The sequence below is a fragment of the Ovis aries genome, chromosome 2, assembly GCF_016772045.2.
Source record: "Ovis aries strain OAR_USU_Benz2616 breed Rambouillet chromosome 2, ARS-UI_Ramb_v3.0, whole genome shotgun sequence".
Classification (NCBI taxonomy): Eukaryota; Metazoa; Chordata; class Mammalia; order Artiodactyla; family Bovidae; genus Ovis; species Ovis aries.
The window spans coordinates 158,068,326-158,089,932 of record NC_056055.1 but is presented as its reverse complement, the minus strand read 5'-3'; the positions used below and the strand labels follow the sequence as shown (position 1 = coordinate 158,089,932).

General features: G+C 35.2%; 1 protein-coding gene across 25 annotated transcripts in view; it reads left to right on the top strand.

Annotated features, from left to right (window-relative positions):
- The window catches only part of RIF1 (replication timing regulatory factor 1), a 62,822-nt gene that overhangs the window by 20,333 nt on the left and 20,882 nt on the right, over positions 1-21,607 (top strand). For 16 of the 25 annotated variants that reach the window (XM_060409964.1, XM_060409970.1, XM_060409963.1 and 13 more), the window contains exons 13-24: positions 92-202; positions 857-919; positions 1,152-1,252; positions 2,670-2,756; positions 5,406-5,476; positions 5,666-5,846; positions 7,156-7,263; positions 7,604-7,753; positions 16,559-16,658; positions 18,656-18,920; positions 19,992-20,034; positions 20,926-21,128. In XM_060409964.1, the coding sequence (XP_060265947.1) occupies positions 92-202; positions 857-919; positions 1,152-1,252; positions 2,670-2,756; positions 5,406-5,476; positions 5,666-5,846; positions 7,156-7,263; positions 7,604-7,753; positions 16,559-16,658; positions 18,656-18,920; positions 19,992-20,034; positions 20,926-21,128 (1,483 nt within the window). The remainder of the gene's footprint in view (positions 1-91; positions 203-856; positions 920-1,151; positions 1,253-2,669; positions 2,757-5,405; positions 5,477-5,665; positions 5,847-7,155; positions 7,264-7,603; positions 7,754-16,558; positions 16,659-18,655; positions 18,921-19,991; positions 20,035-20,925; positions 21,129-21,607) is intronic. The other 9 variants (XM_060409969.1, XM_060409973.1, XM_060409967.1 and 6 more) reach the window with 1 other exon arrangement.

The window sequence follows — 21,607 nt, the reverse complement described above, 5'->3', positions numbered from 1 at the left end:
AAAACATAGCAGACCACCTAACATTTTATATTAGGAAATTTATTTCATAAAGCTTTGGTTTTGAATAACTTGTCTTTTTTTTCTCTTCTAGAGCCGCTTGAACATCCATTAATCAGCAGCTCTTCTTTTTTCTCCAAACACTCAAATACACTTATCACTGCTGTTCATGATAGCTTTGTTGCAGTTGGAAAAGATGCTTCTGGTGAATATTTAAGAGAAGATTTTTATTGCTTAAACTTGTGTTTAAAAAGAAAATAGTAAATATTTATCTTGTGCCACTTGCTTCTAGATTGTTCTGCAAGAGCTTTATATGTAATTCATTTAATCCTAATAGTAACCTTATGTGTTAGCCCATTTTGCAGATAATGGATTGTGTTGTATAGAGAAGTAACTTGCCTGGTTACGTAGTAAGTGCTAGAGCTATGATTCAAACCTGGGCTTTGTGATTTTAGTATCTATACCTAAACCTCCTGTGTTCTAAAGCCTATCAAATAATGACACATTTCAAAAATAAGATAGTTTGCTATTTAACTTGCTGGAAGATTTTTTTCTAGTGGCTTTCAGATATCCTTCTGAATCTTGGTTTTTCCTTGTATCAAAAATTAAAAATGTTCAATAACAGAAAATATGGTTGATAGAAAAAATTACCCAGAGTGTATCAGTCCATTTGAAAACATCTTTCTCTAAACTGAAATGAGGTAATAGTATATTATAAACTGAGTTAAAATGTTGACTATTACAAGGAGAATTGTATTTCAAAGTATTGCTCAGTTTATTTCTATAGTGTAAGCATAAAAGGGGGAGCCTTTGTAATTATATCTACTTCATTCTAAAGTATCTTTTTTTTGTTTGGCAGATGTAGTTATTAATGCTATTTGGAAGGAGTTAATTAGCTTGGTGAAGTCAGTTATTGAATCAGGTAAGCACTGTAGTGATTAAGACTTTTATAGCAGTCAGTGAATTGTTTGGCTTTCATATATAAAATTTATTTTAAAATCACTTATTGTATGTTCTAGACTTCTATTAAATCACTATTTTTTTAAATTGCTTTTTAATAGCTCTGAGTATATATTTTTACTCCTGAATTTACTGTATTTTCACTCCTAAAGATACATCTTTAGAACTATAACCCTTCTTGTACTTTTGGATAGGTAACAAAAAAGAGAGACCAGGTTCTGAAGTTTTGACTCTTTTATTAAAATCTTTGGAAAGCATAGTGAATTCAGAAGTATTTCCTGTATTGAAAACACTGGTAAGTACAATACCTGTGTGCTAAAATTTTAAAACCATACTCTGAAATTGAATTTTATTTTGAAGGTACTAGCACAGATCAAGATTTGGGGAGACATTTTATATCAAGTATTTATCAGCAATTTAACCCTGAAATAAATGCTGTCCCATTGGTTTTGTGGTCATTTAAAACCTTAATAAAGTAAATGATGACAATGGCAACTCCAAAAATCTTCCAATGTGATGAGAAAAAGCATTGGCTATACAGAGAAAATGGGATAAGCGTGAAACTTGAACTGGAGAAACTCAGATGAACACTAATTTTATAACAAGATTGCTGAGCTCCACTAATTGTTACTTTGTACGTTTGAAAAAATACCTAGTAATAATCTTGTAGAGCTTTTCCATTTTAACAGTGACCTATATAGTAGAGAAAAGAAAAAGAAAATTGGGAATACTTTTTGTAATAGTGAGTTTCCGAAAATAATCTCCAGATGGAACAAACCATACCCTTACATAAACTTTGAGTCTGTTTCCTTTATGTGCATGACAGTGATATCTGCTGTGACAGTAGAGGATAGTGGTTAGAGCCAGGCTCTAGTATGAGGTTGAACCTCAGCCTAACTACTGACTGAGTGAACTTGGACACTTCATCTACTCCCTTGCCTCTCTGTAAAGAAGAGATATAGTAGTAGTTTATGATTAAATGAGTTGATAAATGCAGAGCACTGTGGGCTGGAACAAAGTAAATGTGTCTACGAATGCATAATTTTCTTTAGTTTCTGTTCAAAATGAGAGTATGTGAAACCATTTCCACTAATAATTTTGTCATGTCACTGTTACATACTTCAGGTTAATACTTGTGTAATAATACATTTGGATGGCAGTTTGATAGGCTCTGTCACATTTGAGAGATGTGTCTTAGATCCAGCTTTTAGTTAGAAATCCTTTAAATATTGGCTTCTGGCGCTAGTGAGTACATAATTGATTGCAGAATTTCTTTTTGTAGTATTAAAAATAGCCTCTAGAACCATTAGTTTTTAAAAAGTTTGAATAAGCTATGCATATTTGTTTTATCACTTAAGAATATGTTTATGTAGACTGAAAACTGTTTCACAGTCACGTGAAGAAAGTTCAAAGTATCTCATGGTATAATATCAATAATGTCATAAAAGAATAGATACATGACAGCCAGCTCAGGAAGTTATGTTCTTTGTGTACTTTATATGGAAAGTTAGGTCTAAAACTCCAGACTGACAGCATTGATTATTCCTGGAGATAAGGAAGGACATTTTTATTTTATTTTTTGTATTTCTGTACTTGAATGTTTTAAGCTAATAAAAATGTGTTTACATTGATGAGTGAACATTACTTATAATAAATAGTTAAAACTATAGTGAATATGACTAATATACTGTAAAACCTTTTGTCTTTCTTAGGTTCTCATGGAAATTACAATTAAAGGACTTCCTCAGAAAGTATTAGGTTCTCCAGCATATCAGGTTGCTAATATGGATATTCTTAATGCAAGTATCTTAGATGTAATGATATGATTAAATTAGCTAAAAATCCATGTGTTTTTAAGCTAGAGAAACTTAGATTGCAAAGTACGAAAAGAATTGAATTTGAACATGCTGATTATATTAAAGGAAAAAAATCACAAAGTATGTGCCTCAGAGATAATTACAAGTTCAGTTCCAGACCACTGCTAAGAAAGTGAATATCAGAATAAAGCAAGTCACATGAAATTTTTGGTTACCTAATGTATGTAAAAGTTATGTTTACACTATTTTATAGTCTATTAAGTGTAAGTAAATAGCATTATGGCTTAAAAAAAAAAACAATGTACATACCTTAATTTAAAAGTACTTCATTGCTAAAATTGTTACTTAATCATTTGAGCCTTCGGTGAGTCATAATCTTTTACTGCTTGGGGATCTTGCCTCTGTATTGATGGCTGCTGACTGATCAGAGTGATGGTTGCTGAAGGTTGGGGTGGCCATGGCAATTTCTTAAGACAACAGTGATGTTTTCTGTGAATGATTCTTTCATAAATGATTTCTCTGTAGCATATAATGCTGTTGGATAGTGCTTTACCCACAGTAGAACTTCTTTCAGAATTGGAGCTAGTCCTGTCAAATCTTGATGCTGCTTTATCAGTTAAGTTTAACTTGTTGTCATTTCAACAGTCTTCACAACATCTTCACGAGGAGTAGATTCTGTCTTAAGAAACCACTTTCTTTGCTCATCGATAAGGAGCAACTCCACATCTGTTTACATTTTATCATAAAATTGCAGCAATTCAATCACATTTTCAGATCACATTTTCAGGCTCTACTCCTAATTCTCAGTTCAGTTCAGTCGCTCAGTTGTGTCCGACTCTTTGCGACCCCATAAATCACAGCACACCAGGCCCCCCTGTCCATCACCAACTCCTGGAGTCTACCCAAACCCATGTCCATTGAGTTGGTGATGCCATCCAGCCATCTCACCCTCTGTCGTCCCTTCTGCCTCCAATCCCTCCCACTTCTGCCTCCAATCCCTCCCAGCATCAGAGTCTTTTCCGATGAGTCAACTCCTCATGAGGTGACCAAAGTACTGGAGTTTCAGCTTTAGCATCATTCCTTCCAAAGAAATCCCTTCAGAATGGACTGGTTGGATCTCCTTGCAGTCCAAGGGACTCTCAAGAGTCTTCTCCAACACCACAGTTCAAAAGCATCAATTCTTCAGCGCTCAGCTTTCTTCACAGTCCAACTCTCACGTCCATACATGACCACAGGAAAAACCATAGCCTTGACTAGACAGACCTGTGTTGGCAAAGTAATGTCTCTGCTTTTCAATATGCTATCTAGGTTGGTCATAACTTTTCTTCCAGGGAGTAAGCGTCTATAATTTCATGGCTGCAGTCACCATCTACAGTGATTTTCGAGCCCCCAAAAATAAAGTCTGACACTGTTTCCTCTGTTTCCCCATCTATTTCCCATGAAGTGATGGGACCAGATGCCATGATGTTCATTTTCTGAATGTTGAGCTTTAAGCCAACTTTTTTACTCTCCTCTTTCACTTTCATCAAGAAGCTTTTAGTTCCTCTTCACTTTCTGCCGTAAGGGTGGTGTCATCTGCATATCTGAGGTTATTGATATTTCTCCTGGCAATCCTGATTCCAGCTTATGTTTCTTCCAGTCCAGTGTTCCTCATGATGTACTCTGCATATAAGTTAAATAAGCAGGGTGACAATATACAGCCTTGATGTCCTCCTTTTCCTATTTGGAACCAGTCTGTTGTTCCATGTCCAGTAGTTCTTTGCTATTTCCACCACATCTGTAGTTACTTCCCCTGGTCTTGACTTTAAGCATGCCTTCACTATTAAGTTTAATCATTTCTAGCTTTTGGTTGAAAGTGAGATGTGCAGCTCCTTTCACTTCAGCGTTTAGAGGCCACTTTAGCATTGTTAATTAGTCTAAATTCAATATTGAGTCTCAGGGAATGCGGAGGCCGGAGGAGAGGGAAGGTGACAAAATTATAGCTGGTCCATCGAGCAGTCAGGACACATACTAAGTTTGAAAAATCGTGAGAATTACCCAAAATGTGACAAAGTAAACAAATACTATTAGAAAAAGGGTTTCAGTAGACTTGTTCAAAACAGGGTTGCCTTCAATATGTAAAATATGCCGTTTATCTGCAAAGCACAATACAACGAAGTATGCTTGTGAGGAATTAAATAATGGCATATTGATGGAACTATTTTCCTGGATTAAAGGGTTCTAGAATAAAAGGTTTCTCTTTGCTTTTATGTAAATGTAGTTTTGGTTACTGTTACAAGTTTTGGAAGCTTTGTAACACTGGCTTAGTTATAGTGAAATATATTTAATACCTGCTGGATGGTAGGTATTGTTGATCCAGCAAGTTTTAAGTCAGTGTTTATATCTGGAATCTCTTAATATTCTTCAATTGCTTGACTAGATGGAACAGCTATAATTAAATATAAAGAACTTGATTTTTGTGTGTAGTTTATGGAAGTACATTTGCTATCGTTTTTGTTGCATCCTAAGTAATTTCAAAATTCCTCAGACTTGAAAGGGTCATATTTCACATAATTGTACAAAACAAGTGTAACAAGAGGAGTATATTGTTGGTAACAAGAAGATTGATTGCCATCTCCCATCTTTCTTCAGGGAACCCCTGCTTTGTTCTTAATTCAGTTAATTTTCAATAACCTATTGGAGTGTGGTGTGGAAGACGAAAGGTAATGTTAAACTATTTTGTTTATTTTGGAAAGTTTGTTGAATGATATTCTTTGGAGTTACAGACTATTATAAATTTTTTAAAAATTAAAAAAGTTGAGATTCATTTTGGGGGGTAACTTTGCTGTAATGTAAATTATTTTTTACAAAAAGTACAGTTAATGCATAGTTCAAAATTTTTTTTCCATCAGGTTTTTTCTCAACCTGGAAACACTTGTGGGCTGTGTTCTTTCTGGTCCAACTTCACCACTAGCTTTCAGTGACTCTGTCTTAAATGTTATTAATCAAAATGCAAAGCAGTTGGACAACAAGGAGCATCTTTGGAGAATGTGGAATATTATAGTCACCCCATTAACAGAATTGATTAATCAGGTATGATATAAGTCAGCTGCATGTTTTCTCTCCAGTTTAGTGCCTTTTTTTTCTTTCTTTGTTATATAGCACAAGAGTATATGAATAGAAATTTGTATTTGAATGGAAGATATTACATATTTTATCCGTGGGATTGGTTAATTTTCTGTTCTTTAAATTACTTGACTTCTTTTCATTGTGTTTCTTTCTTATTCAAAAACGTGTAACTTAGTGGAGACTAAATAGTCCATTTTCTCTTATGATTAGAAAGCCAGAAGGCTCACATGATAGATCCGGATTTCCCTGTTTATATCTTGGATTCTTTCATTTGTGCTATGGGGAATAATATGGATGTCTTGACTAAACTATATATTTTTAGGTTTCTGTGGTCAAATCATGGTGGTGATTACCTCAAAGCCATATAGTTCCTAAACCTTTAATTGTTGAGTTGACTGACCTTTACATTTAAATACCTAAAGTGATAATATTGGCAGAGTATGGAGCTCAAGTTCTGTCACTATTAATAGTTCATTAGCAGCTTTATCAATCTTTAAATGGAATTATTCTTTGTGAAATCGTGTGTTATTACTTACAAATGGAGTGAGGACTCTGAAGAATTATGTGATTATACAGTAGCCCTTGTTTTAGCTACTTGAGCCAACACTCCATTATACATATTCTTTTGGAAGAACAAGATTTATGTTCCTAAATGGTTTCCTACTGTTTGAGGTCTGCTAGAGGCCATTTTTATTAGTCCCTGCTTGAGTCTTACCTTCTGTGTATAGTAAAAGATTCTGGAATCACCTCTGGGATTCTTTTTTAGGACTTAAAATACAGTATAATATTGTTTCCCAGGGTTGCTTAAGAGATTACCACAAACTGGTGGCTTAAATCAACAGGAACTTATTTTTTAAACCTCTTGGGGCCAGAATTTAAATAGTAAGATGTTGGCAGATTTGGTTTCTTCTGGAGCTCTAAAAGAGGGTGTGTTCCATGCTTCTCTTAGCTGCCAGCAATTGTTGATGTTGTGAATCCATCACTCCAATCTCAGCCTATCTTCACATGGTGTTCTTCCAAGTATCTTCTATTAAACTTCCTCTTTTATAAGGACACCAGTTATTGGATTAGAGCGTGCCTTAAGTCAGCATGACTTCCTTATTGCATGATTACATCTGCAAGGACCCTAATCTCAAAGATTACAGAGGTTAGGAGTTCACCATCTGTTTTAACATCTCAACATTGGGGAACATGATTCTTACTGTAAGATGTCACTATTTAGGACTAGAATTAGGTGGTGATTTGTCTAACTTCATTAATTTTCTTTTTTCAGACCAATGAAGTGAATCAAGGTGATGCCTTAGAACATAATTTCAGTGCTATCTATGGTGCGCTGATTTTGCCAATAAACCATATTTTTCCAGCACAAAAAATTCCAATGGTAAGGTAAATTTTTACTTGAGGAATTTGCAGTTTTTAAATATTATGTTACTCTTTGTAATGAGCTTCTATAAGACTTTCTATTGACTTATAATCAGCTTAGAAGAAAGGAAAGTGGTGAAGAGAGTGAAGTTCCTCTTCACCTTTGTTAATTGCCGGTATAGTGGTATTATTACAGCTCTTTGGTTAGAGCTCTGGGAACGTAGGCAAACTTACTACCCTGTGCTCGTCTCTTCTGATACCTTAAGTGTTACTGTGTTTTTAAAATGTTAAAGATGTATTCTATTAAGTTATTTGCTATGTAGATACACATTTTCTAAATTTTTTTAAATTATTGTTAGGTCACCATGAAGACCTTACTTAAAACTTGGTCAGAATTATATAGAGCATTTGCTCGCTGTGCAGCTTTGGTGGCAACTGCGGAAGAGAATTTATGCTGTGAGGAACTGTCTTCTAAGATAATGTCCAGTTTGGAAGATGAAGGCCTTTCAGTGAGTTTATTCTGATACCGACCTTTTTTGCTTTAAATTCTTTTCAAGTAAATAGAGATAATGTTTGTGAACTATCATTAACTAATGCTTTTAGTTTATAAGTAATGAAGTCAAGGTATAAAACAGGTAACAGCTTTGTGAGACAGTTTTGTGTCGTTGGACTCTAAGGTCTGTGTATCAGGACCACTTGATGGTGATGTGCTTTTACTGCTCTGGTATGCCTTTGCCATTCTAGATGAACAGTACAGGACTTTGCCATCCTATATCTTGCTTTTTCATACCTGGTAGCTTTTTGTTTAAATCTTTTAATTAAAAGATAATCGCTCTACAATATAGTGTTGGTTTCTGCCATACGTCAACGTGAATCAGCCATAGGTATACATAGGTCTCTTCCCTCTTGAACTTCCTTCCACCTCCCATGCATCTTCAGTTGTTACTGAGTCCTTGTTTGAGTTTCCTGAGTCATTCAGCAAATTCCCACTGGCTATCTAATTTACATATGGTAGTGTATATGTTGGGCTTCCCAGGTGGTGCTAGTGGTAAAGAACCTGCCTGCTAGTGCATGTAATGTAAGAAACGTGGTTTGATTCCTGGGTCAGGAAGGTCCCTGGGAGGAGGACATGGCAACCCACTCCAGTATTCTTGGCTGATAAATCCCATGGACAGAGCCTGGTGGGCTCAGACTGTTCATAGGGTTGCAAAGAGTTGCACACAACTAAAGTGACTTAGCGCACTGTATATGTTTTCATGTTACTCTCTCCATTCATCCCACATTCTCCTTCCCCACACACTTGTCCATAAATCTGTTCTCTACATCTGCATCTCCATTACTGCCCTGCAAATAGGTTCATCAGTACCATCTTTCTAGATTTCATGTATATGCACTAATGTACAATATTTTTCTGTTTCTAACTTACTTCACTCTGTATAATAGTCTCTAGGTTCATCCATCACATTAGAACTGACTCAAATATGTTCCTTTTTATGGCTGAGTAGTATTCCATTGTTGGAAAAGGCAATGGCACCCCACTCCAGTACTCTTGCCTGGAAAATCCCATGGACAGAGGAGCCTGGTAGGCTGCAGTCCACAGGGTCGCTAAGAGTTGGACACGACTGAGCGACTTCACTTTGACTTTTCACTTTCATGCATCGGAGAAGGAAATGGCAACCCACTCCAGTGTTCTTGCCTGGAGAATCCCAGGGACAGGGGAGCCTGGTGGGCTGCCGTCTATGGGGTCACACAGAGTCAGACACAACTGAAGTGACTTAGCAGCAGCAGCAGTATTCCATTGTATATATGTACCACAGCTTCTTTATCCATTCATTTGTCTATGGACATCTAGTTTGCTTCTGTTTCCTAGCTACTGTAAATAGTGCTGCAGTGAGAACATTGTGTTACACGTGTTGTTTTCAGTTTTGGTTTCCTCAGGGTATATGCCTAGTAGTGGGATTGCTGGGTCATATGGTAGTTTTATTCCTAGTTGTTTTTTTTTTTAATTGGAGGATAATTATAATATTGCAATGGTTTTTGCCATACATCAACATTAATTGGCCATACGTGTGGCCCACCCCCCCATCCTGAACCCTCCCCCACCTCACTCCCCACCCTGTCCCTCTAGGTTGTCCCAGAGCACCAGCTTTGGGTGCCCTGCTTCATGCATCAAACTCGCATGGGTCATCTGTTTTGCATATGGTAGTGTATATATTTCAGTGTTACTCTCTCAGATCATCCCATCATTGCCTTCTGCTGAGTCCAAAAGTCTCTTTACATCTGTGTTGTTGCTGCCATAAAAGTAGAATTGTTGATACTGTCTTTCTAAATTTCATATAAATCTGTTAATATACAATATTTTTCTTGCTCTTTCTGACTTACTTCACTCTGTATAGTAGGCTCCAGGTTCATCCTCCTCATTAGAACAGACTCAAATACGTTCCTTTTTATAACTGAGTAAAAAGACAGAAATCCATTGTGTCTGTATACCACAACTTTCTTATCCATTCATCTGCCAAAGGACTCTAGGTTGCTCTTTAAATTCTAATTTCCTCAGAATATATGCCCAGCAGTAGCATTGCTGGGTCGTACGGCAATTCTGTTCCCAGATTTTTAAGGAATCTCCATACTATTCTCCACAGTGGCTGTACCAGTTTGCATTTACACCAACAGTGTAAGAGGGTTTCCTGTTCTCCAAACCCTCTCCAGCATTTATTGTTTGTAGACTTTCTGATGATGGCGGTTCTGATCTATGTGCAATGATATCGCATTGTGGTTTTGATTTGTGTTTCTCTAATAATGAGTGATGTTGAACATCTTTCATGTATTTACTAGCCATCTGTATGTCTTCTTTGAAAAAATGTCTGTTTAGGTCTTTTGCCCACTTTCTGATTGGGTTCATTTTTTTGGTACTGAGCTGCTTGTGTATTTTGGAGATTAATTATTTACCAGTTGAATATGCTGTTATTTTCTCCCATTCTGAGGACTCTTCACCTTGCTTACAGTTTTCCTGCAAAAGCTTTTAAGTTTAATTAGGTCCCATTTGTTTATTTTTGTTTTTATTTCAGTTTCTCTGGGAGGTGGGTCATAGAAGATCTTGCTGTGATTTATGTCATTGAGTGTTCTGCCTTTGTTTTCCTCTAAAAGTTTTACAGTTTCTAATGTTACATTTAGGTCTTTAATCCATTTTGAATTTATTTTTGTGTGGTGTTAGAAAATGTTCTAGTTTCATTCTTTTACATGTAGTTGATCAGTTTTCCCAGCACCACTTGTTGAAGAGATTGTTCTTTTCTCCATTGTACACTTTTGCCTCCTTTGTCAAAAGCTTCCCTGGTGGCTTAGATGGTAAAGCATCTGCCTGCAGTGCGGGAGACCCAAGTTCGATCCCTGGGTTGGGAAGATCCCCTGGAGAAGGAAATGGCAACCCACTCCAGTACTCTTGCCTGGAGGATTCCATGGACTGAGAGGCTCCTCAGAGCCTGGTAGGCTACAGTCCATGGGGTCGCAAAGAGTCGGACACGACTGAGCGACGTCACTTTTGTCAAAGGTACGGTGTACATAGGTGTATGGGTTTATCTCCAGACTTTGTTTTGTTCCATTGATATATATTTCTGTCTTTGTGCCAGTACAATACTGTAGCTTTGTAGAATAGTCTGAAGTCAGGAAGGTTGATGCCTCCAGCTCCAATCTTCTTCCTAGAGGATTGCTTTGGATATTCAGGGTCATTTGTGTCTCCATATAAATTTTGAAATTTTTTTGTTAAAAAAAAATTGAATTAAATCTATAGATTGCTTTGGGTAGTATATTCATTTTCACTATACTGATTCTTCCAGTCTAAGAACACAGTATATTTCTCCATCTCTTTGTGCCATCTTTGATTTCTTTCATCAGTGTTTTATAGTTTCCTGTATACAGGTTTTTTGTTTCTTTAAGTTAATTTATTAAGTATTTTATTCTTTTTGTTGCAGTGGTGAGTGGTGTTGTTTTCTTAATTTCTTTTTCTGATTTTTCATTGTAAGCATATAGGGATGCAAGGGATTTCTGTGTATTAATTTTATATCCTTTGACTTTACTATATTCGTTGATTAGCTCCAGTAATTTTCTGGTGGCATCTTTAGGGTTTTCTATATAGAGGATCATGTCATCTGCAAATAGTTTTACTACTACTTTTACAGTCTGAATTCCTTTTATTTCTTCTCTGATTCCTGTGGCTAGGACTTCCAGTGAGAGTGGACACCCTTGTCTTGTTCCTGATTTTAGAGGAAATGCTTTCCTTTTTTTCACCATTGAGGATAATGCTTGCTGTGGGTTTGTCATATCTGGGTTTTATTATGTTGAGGTGTGTTCCTTCTGTGCCTGTTTTCTAGAGAGTTTTTATCATAAATGGGTTTGAATTTTGTCAAAGGCTTTCTCTGCATCTATAGAAATAATCACGTGGTTTTTATCTTTCAATTTGTTAATATGGTATATCACATTGATTTTGCAAATATTGAAGAATCCTTGTATCTCTGGAATAAAGCCTGCTTAGTCATGATGTATGATCGTTTTAGTATGTTGTTGGATTTTCTTTGCTCGAATTTTGTTGATTTTTGCATCTATGTTTATCAGTGATACCAGCCTGTAGTTATCTCTTCTTTTGTGTGGCATCTTTGTGTGGGTTTGGTGTCAGGGTGATGGTGGCCTCATAGAATGAGTTGGGAGTTTTCCTTCCTCTGCAATTTTCTAGAAGAGTTTGAGTAGGATAGGTGTTAGCTCTTCTCTAAATTTTTGGTAGAATTAACCTGTGAACCCATCTGGTCCTAGACTTTTGTTTGTTGGAAGATACAGTTTCAATTTCTGTGCTTGTGATTTGTTTAAATTTTCTATTTGTTCCTGGTTCAGTTTTGGAAGGTTATACTTTTCTAAGAATTTGTCCATTTCTTCCATGTCCATTTAATGAACATACAGTTGCTCATAGTAGTGTCTTACGTTCCTTTGTATTTCTGTGTTGTAATTTCTCCATTTTCATTTCTAATTGTATTGATTTGAGACTTTTTCTTTTTTGTCTTGATGAGTATGGCTAATGGTTTATCTACTTTATTTTCTTAAAGAACCAGCTTTTAGTTTTATTGACCTTTGCTATAGTCTCCTTTTTTTTTTTTCCATTTATTTCTGCTCTGAATTTTATGGTTTCTTTCCTTCTACTAACTGGGTTTTTTTTTGTTGTCCTTTTTCTGGTTGCTTTTAGTGTAAGGTTAAGTTGTTGATTTGATGTTTCTCTAGTTTCCTGAGGTAGCCTTGTATTGCTATGAACTTCCCGCCTAACGCTTTCACTGAATCCCATAAGTTTTGGGTTGTTGTGTTTTCATTATCATTTGTTTCTGTGCATATTTTGATTTCCTTAGTGATCCTTATTTGGCCTCCATATGTTTGTGTTTTTTACATTTTTCCCCCCAGTGGTTGATAATCTAATCTTACAGCATTGTGATCAGAAAAAATGCTGAAATTATTTCAATTTTTAGAAATTTACCAGGGCTTGATTTGTGGTCCAGGATGTGGCCTTTCCTGGAGGATGTTCCATGTGCAGTTGAGAAAAAGTATGTACCACAGCTTCTTTATCCATTCATCTGTCTATGGACATCTAGTTTGCTTCTTTGTACTAGCTAATGTAAATAGTGCTACAGTAAACCTTGGGGTTCAGTTCAGTTGCTCAGTCGTGTCTGACTCTTTGCAACCCCATAGACTGCAGCACGCCAGGCCTCCCTGTCCATCACCAACTCCTGATGTTTACCCAAACTCATGTCCATTGAGTTGGTGATGCCATCCAGCCATCTCATCCTCTGTTGTCCCCTTCTCCTCCTGCCTTCAATCTTTCCCAGCATCTGGGTCTTTTCAGATGAGTAAGTTATTTGCATTAGGTGGCCAAGTATTGGAGTTTCAGCTTCAGTATCAGTCCTTCCAATGAGTATTCAGGCCTGATTTCCTTTAGGATGGACTGATTGGATCTCTTGCCATTCAGGGGATTTTCAAGAGTCTTCTCCAACACCACACTTCAAAAACCATCAGTTCTTTGGTGCTCAATTTGCTTTATGGTCCAATTCTCACAACGTTGGGGTAGATGTGTCTTTTTCAGTTTCGGTTTCCTCAGGATATATAACTAGTAGTGGGTTTGCTGGGTCATGATGATTCCTCGTTTTTTAAGGAGTCTCCATATTGTCTTCCATAGTGACTGTATCAATTTACATTCCCGCCAACAGTTTAAGAAGCTTCCTTTTTCACTACACCCTCTCCAGCATTTATTGTTTGTGGAGTTTTTGGTGATGGCCATTCTGACTCATGTGAGGTGATACCTCATTGTAGTTTTGATTTTCATTTCTCTAATAATGAGCAGTGTTGAGGATCTTTTCGTTTGTTTATTAGCCATCCATATGTTTTCTTTGGAGAAATGTCTGTTTAGGTCTTTTCCCATTTTTTGATTGGGTTTTTCTGGTGTTGAGTTGTATGAGCTGGTTATATACTTTGTGTCAGTTGTTTGATTTGCTATTATTTTCACCCATTCTGAGTGTTGTCTTTTCACCTTGTTTATAGTTTCCTTTGCTGTGCAAAAGCTTTTAAGTTTAATTAGGTCTCACTTGTTTGTTTTTGTTTTTATTCCCATTACTTTGGGAGGTGGGTCATAGAGGATCTTGCTGTGATTTATGTCTTACAGTGTTCTGCCTGTTTTCCTCTATGAGTTTTATAGTTTCTGGTCTTACATTTAGGTCTTTAATATACCTATTAGCTTTTTAAAGTCTGTCCTTTGGAAGTTTGTGGTCTTAAAAATGTAGGTTCCTATTCACACCTTTCCCTTACTCTATAAAAAGAATAACTGCTGTCAGCAGTTTGGTATGTATCATTCTAGAATAAACCAATAAGCTACATATTTATATGCACACATATATGTGAATACAGTGTTCTTCCCAGTTGAAATTTATTTTATTTATTACTCTGAAGCATACCATTTTATTAATTTGAAAAGATTTCTAGTCCTTGATGTGGTTACGCTGCTGAGAAGAGTAGAGATAGTTATAATGTGTCGGTTGTGATTGTGGAATTTTGATATCATAGTATTTGGCAGAGTGGCTTTAAAAGTGTGCTGTTACTGGCCACAGAGACAGTGAACTTGTTGAATGCTTTTGTGATTTTTAGGGAAGAGCTTGACCCTTGGTTTTTGCCTTTAAATTCTTGTCTTGGATGGACTAACATTTTGTTCTTTTCTGAAGAAATTTAGAATCTTCCTAAATTTTTAAAAATACCCTGTTGGGATTTTGCTTGGCATGATTGGTTATATTGCATTCAGAGATTAATGTGGAAAATAATTTTTATCTTTATAACTTTGAGTTTTTCTGTTCAGAAATATTTTTTTAGTTCTAAACTTAACCTAGCTTGCTTGATTTGGGGGGTTTTTATAGTTGTTTTTCATCTAGTATAAATGGTCTCTTCCTTGCCTGTACTTAGTTACTGCTAGCATATTTGAAATCTCTTTACATTTCTGTATATTAGACCAATTTTGTGTCCTTGAGATCCTCTTCTTGGTCTCAGTGAAATTCTTTTCAAACATTGTAGATTAGTGTTTTTAAGATTTTTTGCAGATACCTTCATTTGTGAGATTGGAGTTCCTTGTTGTCCAATTTTTATATTGTAGAAATGATAAACATATGGTGTGACTAATAACATCTTGTCAAATATATAACCAGTTAGTTACAAGTTTTAGGTTCCAGAAAATTTTTTATCACAGCTCTGAAGTTAAAGATAGTCTCATTTGTTCCATTTTCTGTAAAGTTTTTCATTTTCTACAAACGACACGTCTAAGACTTGTTATTTTTGTTACTGTTGCTGTTGCAAATTCATCATTTGATACTAATTTTGTTATTATCAACCTGTTTTTTAGTTTAGGGTTTACTTTTTACCTTTGGAATTTAGACATTTCACCAAGGTTGTGTCTTGTGGCATCTTTTAAAATTGTTCTTTTAAGTACTTGGTAGATCCTTTGAATTTAAGGAGCTGTTCCTTCATCTGAGGGAAAAGTACTGAGGTCTTGAGGCATCATCATCTGTGTCTCTTCTTTCTCTGTATCTCTTTGTGTTTTGCTTTATTTCTGGTACTGCTTTTTGGGAGCTTGATATTTCTGTGTCCGCCTTTCAGTTTAAATGCTAAAGTGTTTTATAATTTTATTTTTACATTTAATGTTTTTAAGTGAATATGATTTCCTCTTACCTTTGAGGGTATTTTCTTCTGTTTCGGTTACTACCTCTTTCCTTGTTGATTAGTTCTGTTGGTGTTTAACACACCTTTTCATATTTGACAATAAACGCTAATGTTGAGCAATATTATTAGCTGGAATGTGTTTCCTAACCCAGGAGAGAACTCCTGTTTATCTGGCTTTGATAGCAAATTGTAGTTAGAAGGAAGCTTTGCCTTGTAATTGTGATCAAGATTGAAGCATCTAGATCTTTAATATCTTTTCTGTATGGGTGTGTAGATTGTCATTTGGACTGAACCTTCCATGTGGTATCCATAGGTTAACAGGCCAGGGGGCTCTCCCTTCCCCTTGGTTCTTAACATCCACTGGGGAAGGTTGTCTTTGGCAGCCCTGTGAATTAGTCCAGTGAATTGGAGAAGTGAACAGTATTGGAGAATAAAGGAAAGGCAAATGTATAGAACTTTACAGTGGTCTTTTACCCATATGGTTTTTCTAATAATGATTAGATCTTTTTCTCAGAACCCTCCCTGTGTCTTGTTACTCAATTTCTTCTATGAAAGCTCACTGAGTTGTTTTGTTTGAGATGTTCTTGACTGGTGGTACTGGGATTTCCTCTGTTCTGTTTCATTTGGATCTGAGGAAGAAGGTGGAAAGAATATCAGGGAGCTTAGCAACTTTTTTATGTTTGGTTTTTCTGGGTTTAGTGAACACTTCCATTTCAGTATTGAGGGGAAAAAAAGGTATAGTATTGAATACTTGGCACACAGCAGATAACTGGGAAATAGTCATAACCATACAGTTAATTGGAGAAGGAAATGGCACCCCACTCAAATGTTCCTGCCTATAGAATTCCATGGGTGGAGGAGCCTGGCAGGCTGCAATCCATGGGGTCAGAAAGAGTTGAACACAACTAAGGACTAACAGACTCACACATATAGTTAATGTATCTTAAATGGCATCAACTGTGATGTGTGTTACTATACCTCATACATGGGAGTTAAAGTGTTATATTTTTTTATTCATGCTTACAAGTTTTATAAACCATGCCATTAGTTAAAAAATTGTCATGCAATACCTAACTGTTCTTTTCCAGAATTTATTGTTCTTGGATAGGATCACTCATATTATTACTGTAATGGTTGATTGCATCGACTTTTCACCATATAATATTAAATATCAACCCAAAACTAAATGTAAGTATTTTATTTGTTCATTCAGTATAAGCAAGGGTGTCCGAACTGTATCAGGGCAAATCCTAATAGCTTTTCCCGCCTCATTTTACCTACTTTTAATGGTATATAACCATGCTATTTTGCTAGTTCACATGCTTGCTCTCTTTCCCTCTCTCCATGTATCTCTCTCACCCACCCCTGCAATGTATAACTCCTTTTTATGTTGCAGAAACAAATTTTGTCCTATGTAGAGATTGCCTAATAATACAGATGGTTTTACTTACTCCATCTGGTTACAAAAGATTATCTGGACAAAAAGCTTGAAGTTAGTTAAAATGTTCTTATTTGATAGCCTTATCTGAAATGATCATTGAATTGATATAAATTGCATAGAAAATCATGGCAGTGGTTAATTGGTTATGGTTTTATAGGAAATGTAAAATGATTCTAAAAGTGTAACACAGTTTTTACTGTGTAAAATTTGGCAATTGAAATCTTAACAAATCTTATTTTCATAACTATATGCCTTGATTAATTCTAGATTATATTATAATATGAGCTGTTAATGTACTAATTGGTTCTTTGAAATTATATTTTCTACCAGTGATTATATATGATCATACTGAATAGAAAAGAACCTTCTAGTTACAAAAAATATTTTGTTTAAAGGTTACTTTTCCTGTTTAAAGAGTGGGAACATACTCAATTTTCCTTTAATAACATCTTTCTTTGAATTAGTGTAAAGATTTCTAGAACAAAATATTTGCAGGGTTTTTTGGGGGTGGGGGTGGTTTTTGGTGCTTTTTTTGTTTTTTGGTGTTTCATTTTTATAGTAATATAGAATAACTTGTTTGGTAGTTAAAGCATCCCAGCCTCAAGACACAGAAATAGATTTTTTTCTTTAGTCTTAGTCCCCTTTCAGACTGAACAATACTTAATTTGATTACCTCTTTGTCAGGAAAAATAAAATTCTCTAAAATACCTGAGCTATAGAAAGGTTATATAGAAAATTATATCAGAATATATTTTTTAAGCCCCTGAAGTTTGATAAGGCATAGATGATGATCTCCTTGTTGAAAGTTTTACATGTTTTGTTAACTTCTGAAAAATTAGAATTAACTGAATATCATTTTCCATGATCTATAAACCCAGAATTAGAAATGTTTTTTTGTTTTCAATCCTTGTCTTGCAAGAGGTGTTCCTGGCTGTTTAAATTTATTGAAACTAGGGGAAATATCTAAAAACTGCCAGCACAAGCTGAGAGGAAACAAAATTTACCAATAGTTGAAATAAAATTTGTTATTATTCATAAATATGCATCAGGATCACTTTGAGAGTTTTTGATAATTTTTACTTTGTAATATTTGTTTTAGCGAAACATGGCAAAAATTAAACACAGACACGAAATATTTTTTACTAGGATCCCTCAGTTTCAGTTGATTCTTTTGTCTTATTTTCACCCCCACCCCCTTTTCCACTTTTATTTCCTAGAACATTTCACAGCACTCATTAAGAGAAATCTTTGATCTAAAATAGTTCCCCAAATTTTGTCTTTCATGACCAGTAGAAGTGAAGTAAAGGCAAGGTTAAATTTTGAAGGTCTCTCAATTGGGGTTTATCAGTATTTCCTCAATATTAGATTGAGGTTTTATTTCTTTATGGGGATGCTACAGAAGTAATTCGGTATTATCAGTGCATTATGTCAGCAAGCATATAAGTCAGTTTGTCCCACTATTGAGGATGTTAACATTTACTGTTTGATTAGGATCATATCTGTCGGTTTTACACTATAAAATTCATTAGGAAACAAAATTAATAATGTTTTGTGGCAAGTGCTTTGAGACTTCGTAAATATCTTGTTACTCAGCATACTTTGATTCATGAGTTATTCACCCGTTGATGCTTCTTGCTTAAAACACTGTTTCCCAAAATAGTAGATCATATTTTTCATTTAGTTACGTTAGTTTGCTTTAATTACCATTAATTCTAAAAGCTGTCACTGTTTAATTTTATTTTAGCACCACAGAGACCTACAGACTGGTCCAAAAAGAAGAAGGAACCTTTAGGGAAGTTGGCTTCTCTAATTAAACTTATTGTGAGAGTGATCTGTTCTTTTCACACATTGAGCCTCAAGGAAGTACATTCTGATACTCTCCTCACCATTGGCAACTCAATCACCAGCATTCTTTCCAGTGTTCTTGGACGTATTTCTCTGCCTTCTATGATCCGGAATATATTTGCAACTTTAACAAGACCTCTGGCATTATTTTATGAAAACTCAAAGTAAGTATTTTGCCTTAATAGCTCTTAGACTTAAACATATATAACTAGATATGGGTAGCAAACTTTTGTTGTTGTCATATCAGCTTTGTTGTTAAAGATCTTAATCTTTAAAGTTTACTGGAGTGGATAATATATGAAACTATGCTTTTGTTAAAAAGATAGCTCAAATAATAAAATATGAGGTAGAAATTGGAAGTCCCTTTATTTTTCATTCTTTATCCAACACACTTTTTACTTTAGTGCATCTCTTTACAGAATTGTTAGTACAAAAAGCTTATATGTTAAATATATAATGTATATGAGTTGACATACTACTTAGCAGTCAAGTATATGATATTCATTAACCTAAGTATCTCATTGTTTTTAATGTCTGTGCAGGACTCCATGACACTTTACCCAATTTCCTACTGAACATGTTTTCTAGTCTTTTCTCTCATAACTAACAATATTACAGGTCAATATATTTGTACATAAATCATCTGCCACTATTCCTGCAGAACAGGGCCCTAAAATGAAATTGTTGGTTCAAAAAGTGTGTGCATTTAAATTTCTGAATTACTCTCCAGAAGTTTGTGGTGTTTTATATTACCTTTTGCATTTGAACCAAAGCAAGCAGCATATGAGAGAAAAACCATGAAAAAATCCCAACGTATTTTAAAGAAGCATTTTGAGAGAATTCATCAGTGTTCTTTATAGCAAGCTTATGTGGTTCAGTAATAATATAGTCTTTTTTTCATAAACACAGAGGAAGCTTTAGGAACAGATTTAAAGGGACTTCAAATTCATTAAGTTTTTGCAAGCCTTTTTTAGTCCTTAAACTTCATAAAAATATGCTTTTTAAAAAGCATAGAAACAGGTCACTAGTAATAATAATTTGAGGTCTATTCCAGATATTTTTCTTTAACTCCTTTGTTAAAAGACAAGTTTGTTTAATGTTTGCAGTTTGACATTTTTTTGTTAAGTCTTTGGGCACCTTTTTATATCACTACATGTCTCAGTTTTTGGCTGCATTACAATGTTTCTAGGTTTAATGTTCTAGAATATAAATGCTACTCTTTGTTTTTCTTCTAGGTTTGATGAAGTTCCTAAAGTGTATAGTTGTATGAACAGCAAGGTACAAATAGACATTGTTCATAAAACATACTTTCATGAAGAAAAGTTTTAGAATTTAAATGTCTCCCTTCAATATAATTCTGCTGATTGTTTTAAAGGGATATCATTATACTTTAATTTTAATGAACTTTTGATATGAAATGGGTATAATCCAAGGATCATTCATGATTTAATAATATTGCCTTAAATTCATATAACTCAACTACTCCTGTCTCATTCTTTTATGTGTGAAGGTAATTGGCTCCAAGGTTAGGCAACTATTAATCTCATAATTTATGTGAAAACAAATTTCTTCTGTTAATGGAAAATAAGCTTGAATTCAAGCTGTTCTATCAATAAAGTAAGTTCCTGTCAGCTTATAAAGGGTATTATATATTGAAGGTGACAGCTTTTAAAAAGCCATTTGAGGACTTCCTGGTGGCTCAGTGGTAAAAAAAATCTGCCTGCCAATGCAGACGACATGGGTTCTGTCCCTTATCTGGGAAGATCCTGTATCCTGCGGAGCATGTAAGCCTGCATGCCACAGCTGCTGAGCCAGTGCTCTAGAGCCCTGGAGCTGCAACTACTGAGCCTGCGTGCTGCAGCAGCTGAAGCCTGTGTGCCCTAGAGCTCATGCTCCACAACAGAAGTCACCCCAGCGAGAAGCCCAGGCACCACAACTAGACAGGAGCCCCCACCCATTCTGTGAAACTACAGAAAAGCCGATGCAGCAGCAGAGACGGAGCACAGCCAAAAATAAATCAATAAAATCGTTTTAAAGTCATTTGAGTTTTAAAAATTGAAATGGTAACATACTCTGTGAGTTGTTTGGTATGCTTTGTGCTTTAATTTTTTTCTCTTTGAAAAGTAACATTTCTAAGTGTTACCCTAATGAACTTTTTCTTTTTCCTAGTTAGAAAAGTTACTAGGAGAAATTATTGCTTGTCTACATGTCAGCTACACTGGAACTTATGACAGTGAACTTCTTGAACAGATCTCGCCATTATTATGCATAATATTTTCACACAAGAACAAACAGATAAGAAAACAAAGTGCTCAGTTCTGGAATGCCACATTTGCTAAAGTGACGATGTTGATTTATCCTGAGGAGTTAAAGTATGCTAACAATAAAACTATATAGTTACTCTATTCTGATTATGTAAATTGACATTTTGGTTTTAACATAAATCATTATGTAGAATCACTGTAGAGGATTTCCTAGTTAAAATATTATTTGGAGTACATGGTAATTATTAAAATTATTTGACCCTTTGCTTTGGTCCTTAGAATAAACTTAGTTTTAGAAACATAAAAAGCAGTTTCAAATTATGCTTAACAAAAGTTTCCAACAAGGGGCAGGAAGCTGATGGCTGTTAAATCTAGCTGATATGTAGTTAATGTAACAGTCTGCTCTTATTTGAAATTTTATGGTAAAAATTGGGAAAGTTTGAGAAGTTTTAAAGAATAAAATTCAGAAACTGAAGAGTTTAGAGAAAAATTCTAATATTGTCTGTAAATTTCTCCCGGCTTTATGTATGTAGAGTCTTAAGAGAAACAGTCTTAAGCTGGATGTGTTTTATCACTTTAAAATTGTA